The following is a 6,565-nucleotide window of genomic DNA, read 5'->3' on the forward strand; positions in this document are numbered from 1 at the left end:
CCTCCTGTGAGTGGTGAGGCTGAGTGTGGGTGAGAGAAAGGAAGAACAGGATAGGATAAGGAAAAAATAGCACCTGTGACTGGTCAGCATAATAACACATGGTACAAAACAGTTAACCCTAGACCCTACAGCTGTGCATAAAAGACATAAAAACAGTAGTGACACCTAGTGGGGAAAATAAGGAACTTCATCTCCCACTGGTTAACCTGAGAGAAAACTTTAAGACAGGTGCCAAGGAAAAACATCAGTGGTGGGACACCACAACCTACAAGAGGACATCAGCTGGAAGTCTTATAGGACCGAGTCACTCAGCATAAGATCAGGGAGAGGTGAGTTTCTTTGCATGATTAGGACTGTACCTAATTACTACATGGGGTACAAACAGACCACAACTGTGTGGGGTACGGGGGAGGCATTATTACTATATGGGGCACATGAATCGCTGACTATATTAGATGGGTGGTGGGACGACTCGCGGCACCTCTGCCCATCAGCTGTGTGAAGGCTTCAGCTGGGAGCTCCATCCCATAGAATGCTGCATAGTAAAACCCATGGGCATGGTTGACGTTTTTGGTTGTTGCAGTGTATTTGTCACCAGACTTTACAGCGGAACATCAGCGTGGACCCCTCCATCTTCTTCCGATATTCCTCATCAAATATCTGATTCTGAGACTCTGTAAAGTGATTCATCCAATCACCAACCTCCCCTGAAAAAGTAAAAAAAAAAATCAGTGTAATTTTATACAATATATAAGTAGACTCAATGGTAGAGCCCTCCTCCTTTTAGTCTTCTAGTTGTAATCATCATGGCTGCTTTCAAGATGGCCGAGGGGTTGAGTGCAGTATATAAAGGTGATTCACTATTGTGTCTTTTTAATCCCAACCACTGGTTGCACACTGTATGTTTATGCTCTAGAGAGAATGATCAGAATTAAGGACTTTACAGTATGCCATAAAGTGAGATCAGCGACTTTACATCATGCCATAAATTGAGATGGCTTTGAATTGCAGTCTGTGCTGACATCTAGAGGCCACTATGAATACTGCAGTGATAGCATTATCATGTACACTGTAGTCAGCCCACCTTTCCTCATGAAGGGAGACAGGGACTGGTCCAGTACACTGGAGGGGATGCTGGAGTAGTTGGTCAATGGATTCTCCTTCATGGCGGTAAATGACGTGTGTTGGTGGATCTTCTCCACAACATCTTCAGACAGGTCCTTCCCTAAGAATTTCATGACTTTCCTGATCTCCCGTTTGGGGTCCTGCAGAATAAAGTGGCGCTCAATATACAATCCTTATACAAGTTGTGGCTGCTACTTCTCTCTGGAGTCAGCCACTTCCTCACCTCCTTCATATCCTCATAGAACAGATATAGAATGTCGTGCTTGTCTCTGGCGTTCCACCACCCAAGAACATGGCTGAACCAGTTTCCCCAGGCCACTGTGAGAAGACAGGCTGGATGTTAGGAGTTATGCTGGTTTCCTGTTAGCTCTCAGGTTGTAGGGATGTGAAGCTTTCTGCTGCTCCCTGCCTGTCTACTGCATTATGGGAGATGTGGTGTATATATCAGGCAGTGTGGTGTATATATCAGGCAGTGTAGAATAGTGTATTGTGGCAGACATTGTGCTTCTCTATATGAAACAGCAGTATGTCAGTATCAACCAAGTGACGGGGCTTTTAGCAGAATTATGAATGCTGCTCTGGAGCCACATAAAGCTGCACAGCGGTGTATGGAGATGTAATGTGTTCACCTACCATCACCACTCAGAAACTTCACCGCATATTCATCCCAGGTCCCGGGCTCAGGCAGCAACTTGTTCATCTGAGCAAAGTGATAATATGACACTGCGCTGTCCTTTGCGTTACGAGCGACGTAAATCACCTGCGGCAGGAGAGGAGATATGGATATGGATTATATCGTGTAATGCTGTATTTCTATGGCTGTAATGGTGGCACCTTGGCTTGGATTGTTATAAGACACTTTAGCTGGCATTTTTATGGGGGCATCTTGGGTTCTCCTATTATGGGCCACTTAGGCTGGCACTGTTATGGGGGCATCTCGGTTTGGATTGTTATGGGGCACTTTGGTTGTCACTGTTATGGCAGCATTTTGGCTGGCATTGTTATGGGGGGCACATTGGCTTGGACTGTTGTGGGGCACTTTAGCTAGTACTGTTATGGGGGCATCTTGGGTACTACTATTATGGGGCACTTTGGCTGCAACTGTTATGAGGGCATTTTGGATGGCATTGTTATGGAGGAACCTTAGCTCTGACTGTTTTTGGGACATTTTGGCTGGCAATGTTAAAGGGACTGTCCACTTTTATAAGTTAAAGGGGTATTCCACTTAAACATAACTATCCCTAAAAGGTAAATCAAGGCCTGTCTCTCATCTCAGCAGTAGTGGCACTTCAGTGCACAGTGTAACCCCTTCTTTGCTGCAGCTGTTTACTTTGTTTCTGCACTAAATTCATCTGTCGCCACTCTGAAAAGTTAAAGGAGAAGTCTGCCGATTTTTTTTTTTTAAGTTTTGTATTGCCCCCCAAAAGTTATAGAAATCCCCAATATACACGTATTACGGGAAATGCTTATGAAGTGCTTTTTTCCCTGCACTACTGTATCAAGGCTTCACTTCCTGGATAACATGGTGATGTCACTTCCTGGATAACATGGTGATGTCACTTCCTGGATAACATGGCGATCTCACTTCCTGGATAACATGGTGATGTCACTTCCTGGATAACATGGTGATGTCACTTCCTGGATAACATGGCGATGTCACGACTCCCAGAGCTGTGCGGGCTGTGGCTGCTGGAGAGGATGGTGGCAGGGGGATGCTCAGTGTCCCTCCAGTGCCCTGTGTCCCTCAGTGTCCCTTTTCTATCATCCTCTCCAGCAGCCACAGCCCGCACAGCTCTGGGAGTCGGGTCATGACATCCCGGAAGTGACATCACCATTTTATCCAGGAAGGGACATCACCATGTTATCCAGAAAGTGACATCACCATGTTATCCAGGAAGTAACATCACCATGTTATCCAGGAAGTGACATCACCATGTTATCCAGGAAGTAACATCACCATGTTATCCAGGAAGTGACATCACCATGTTATCCAGGAAGTGAAGCCTTGATGCAGTAGTAAGTGCAGGGAAAAAAGCAGTTTATGGGCATTTCCCGTAGTAAGTTTATATTGGTGATTTGTGTAAATTTTGGGGGGCAATATAATACTTATAAACTATAATAAAAATTTTCGCCGGACTTCTCCTTTAAAGTAACTAAACTGTGTAGGTTAAAAAAAAATCTTTTAAAACAATACCTTACATTTCTGGTGCCAGAAGGACTCCGGCACCAGTGCAAACGGCAGATGCGTCTTCACCATTCTCGGGGACGGAGTGACTTTCAACACATCAACTCCTGTATTCAATTAGAAATCCCATCAGTCTCTGTGAGTAATGTTTTACATGCTATCCTGTATACTATCCTCACATCCAGAGGGGCACTCATAATTCTGTGTAACAGACAGCGAGTGTGGACCTGCTGTGCAACTCTACCGGTCACTTGGCCGGAGGAAGCACGGCTGTGTGAAACTCCCCTGTCATTCAGGTCTCCTGCCCTTTCACTGGCGGTGAAATCATATTCATCATTGGTGGGGCCATTCTTCTTTTCTCTACGAATACACTATAGTGAGTATTTCTATGTGAGCACCACTGTATTGGTCTACAAACTAGAGGTCCACAAGGAATTAACTGTTGGTGTGCCATGGTGTTAATAGACAAAAAAAGTATTTCTTACTTTTATGGAATCACAGAAATACTTAAAATGCAACAATGCTCAGGCCCTCCTGTGTAGTTATGGGCCGATTCCTGACCTTTCTCAGAATCCTCCTTTCCCCACAAGGTGAGACCTTGCATGGAGCCCCAGACCAAGAAAGATTGACAGTCATCTGACAGTCATGCAGGTAATCCAGGTAATGAGGGCGGAGTAGGAGGAGCTTCTTATAGAGAAACTAACAGCTCTGTGAGAGGCAGAATTCTTGCTGGTTGGTCGGTGATCAGATACTTATTAGTGAGATTATCTGGAATGTTCTATAGATTCTGTCTCTCACAGGAGAAGTTACTGACCAGAAATATTATATATCTCTCCATTCTATGTAGGTGGGAAAATGCAGAAAATCGGCAGCATTTTAAATACTTATTTTCCCCACTGTAAGTTACTGAAATTGGCATGGTCATTAAAAAAAAAAACTTTTGACGTGTCATAGAAATATATCATATAGTCTTGAACAGTTGGGGTCTGAACGTTCAGACCACGACCGATCAGGAAAACGAGTCGGCAGACGACTTTGCTGCGGCACACTCCCTTCCTTGCACTCTCCTCCTCGCTCTCTGTCACATGACCTTGATGGACTTCCAATGCAGTCCACTGCTGTGACCCTTGTGATGTGCGAGGCCCCTGCAGTCTCTGGGTACCTACCGCACTTTATAGGAGGAGGGGGGTTGCCCTCCAGGAAGGGGGAGCGTACGTGTATGGGGGCCCGGCTGGTCTTCTCCACTTCTCCCTGGTTCATTATGCAGTCGACAATCTCCTGCATCCACGTGGTCCCTGGAAGATTCCGGGGGGAAAAAAAAGCAGACTATGAAGTAACCAGAGTACCAGGCCGGAGCTGTGCCAGGCGGTGCCCCACGTCAGTACCATAAAGGGGCACTCCAGCCTAACGTATACTAAGCTTTACTGTTGTCTATAATAGGTCTGCAACTATTTCATCTTCCTTACACAAGTCCTTGCTAGTTTCAAGATGTCCGCTTGCTGTTGCGGTATCCCAGTACAGTGTAGTGTTATACTGCCACCTGGTGGAGAATCTTTGTAAGCTTCCTTGAGTGAAGTCCCCATTCACTAACATTGTAGTCCAGAAAACACTAGAACAGCTAGATACTCCAGACTGATATGTTACTGGCACCGATACATTGTAACAAACTATCAGAACAAGGATATAGCTGCAGAGGAAAGTCTAATAGACTGTAAGAAACCGTCGGGCAGCATTTACCTGCTTTGGGGTAGGTGGCGATCAGTAGGTCATCCGACCGGGCCTGGAATTTCTCTATTCTTTCCCAGGACGTTGCTATTGGCTTAATGAGGGGAACACCATGCACCGGGATGAGAGGGACCCTATAGAACGTCTCCTCCGGAACCTGCAACAGAATGTTTGAGTAAACCAGGGAAGACATCATATAATGGTCAGCTCCTTCTGTAGGGGAGGTCACTCGGCCTTCCCAGGCTCCTGAATAGCCCTAGATATATCCAGTGAGCCGGGGTTGTTGAAGAGAGGATGATGGTGGTGGTAGTAGTCGTAAGTCTAGTCTATAGGTGTTAAGACCTCCCCTGTGTATAGCTTTGGAATGAGGGGATACACTGAGAGCTGCAGTGTGAGTGTGGGTGCCGTTGCTGCAGGATGGCTGGGCCTTATGGTGCACCGCAGCCGTACTCACAGACTTGTCACACTCTCAGGTGGGCACACTTCTCCTCCTTTGATTCAGATTCTCCTCCTTCTCCTTTATCTCTTTCCCCTTTGTCAGCACCAGATAGGCTTTTCTCGCTGACCAGGCCTTGACTGGCCGCCTCACTTCCTGTTACAGCTAGGGTTTTGTGTGGAGCCTATTAGTATGCTCCACCTACCTTCTAGCAGGTTCTGGAAAGAGCTGGAAAGTCTAAGGCTATGCAGTACCCACTAAGGACTGTAGGTGTCACTGTTGCCTCTCAGTTTGTGTAGTGTGTGTTGAGGTAATGTAACCCATTCTCTGCCCGCCAGTTACACTGGTACCGAGAATACATAGCATCGTTTTTCACAATAACATGTTACCTTATAATACATCCAATAAACCACTTGTGGACAGATGCCATCCTAAGCCCAGCCGCAGGAATTGTGCTCTGGTATTGTACATATAAAATACGAAAGAATGCCCCAGCAAGCCCAGCCATACCTAACAGACGGGTCAGTGCCGGTCAGTATTCTGATACTTCTCTTTCAAAGCAACATGTTTAAAGGGGGCACCAAAGTTAAAATGACCCTCCATGCTTTACACTGCAGGCTTCATTCAGTTTAAGCCCCACCCATCTTTCATAATGATAAAGAGTGCACACTCTGTATAGGAGACAGGCAGAATGAGTGCGGCGGAGTCTGACGGTGAATGAAGAAGGGAGAGGAGACAAGTACAGGAGGGGAAGTAGTACAAGGACCTCACAGCCCTGGACTAGACTGCAGCCTCCCGCCTGACACACCAGGATCTGCACCTCGCTGGTGGGAACTGCAGAACAAAGGTTTGTGTTCATTGCTGAAAGGACAAATTCAGGAAGAGGAGAAGCCTTATGTGATGCCCTGGCCCCTGGGGGCCATTTCCGCAGTACTGGTGTTATGAGCGGGCAATGAGCGGGTTATACTTGTCACGGTATAGGCCTGAGGGCAGCACAGCTGTAGGGCCGGTCTGTGGAATCTGCGGGTGATGATGGGCATGCGATTCCTCGCTGCACCTAGTCAGGGCACCAGTTAGTGGACACCAATGCCAGG

At 46.5% G+C, this 6,565-nt stretch overlaps 1 protein-coding gene across 1 annotated transcript; it reads right to left on the bottom strand.

The window, feature by feature from the left end:
* Positions 1 to 520: 520 nt before the first annotated feature.
* On the bottom strand, positions 521 to 5,228 carry LOC138800509 (sulfotransferase 1C1-like). Its single transcript, XM_069982239.1, has 7 exons — positions 5,048 to 5,228; positions 4,477 to 4,605; positions 3,320 to 3,417; positions 1,759 to 1,885; positions 1,349 to 1,443; positions 1,085 to 1,265; positions 521 to 707 (listed from the first exon to the last, which is right to left on the bottom strand). The coding sequence occupies exons 1-7, from the start codon at positions 5,226 to 5,228 to the stop codon at positions 592 to 594; spliced, it is 927 nt and encodes a 308-aa protein (XP_069838340.1). The 3' UTR covers positions 521 to 591.
* Positions 5,229 to 6,565: the final 1,337 nt, after the last annotated feature.

This window comes from Dendropsophus ebraccatus, chromosome 9, assembly GCF_027789765.1.
Source record: "Dendropsophus ebraccatus isolate aDenEbr1 chromosome 9, aDenEbr1.pat, whole genome shotgun sequence".
NCBI classification, from domain to species: Eukaryota; Metazoa; Chordata; class Amphibia; order Anura; family Hylidae; genus Dendropsophus; species Dendropsophus ebraccatus.

What these genes read in the sequence shown, in the direction of transcription:
- LOC138800509 (XM_069982239.1), bottom strand. Translation starts at nt 5,228, where the DNA reads ATGTCTTCCCTGGTTTACTCAAACATTCTGTTGCAGGTTCCGGAGGAG. An exon ending in CCCTCCTCCTATAAAGTGCG is followed by an intron (nt 3,418 to 4,476) that starts GTAGGTACCCAG and finishes AATTGAATACAG; the next exon opens with GAGTTGATGTGTTGAAAGTC. An exon ending in TCTGGCACCAGAAATGTAAG is followed by an intron (nt 1,886 to 3,319) that starts GTATTGTTTTAA and finishes CTCCTGCCGCAG; the next exon opens with GTGATTTACGTCGCTCGTAA.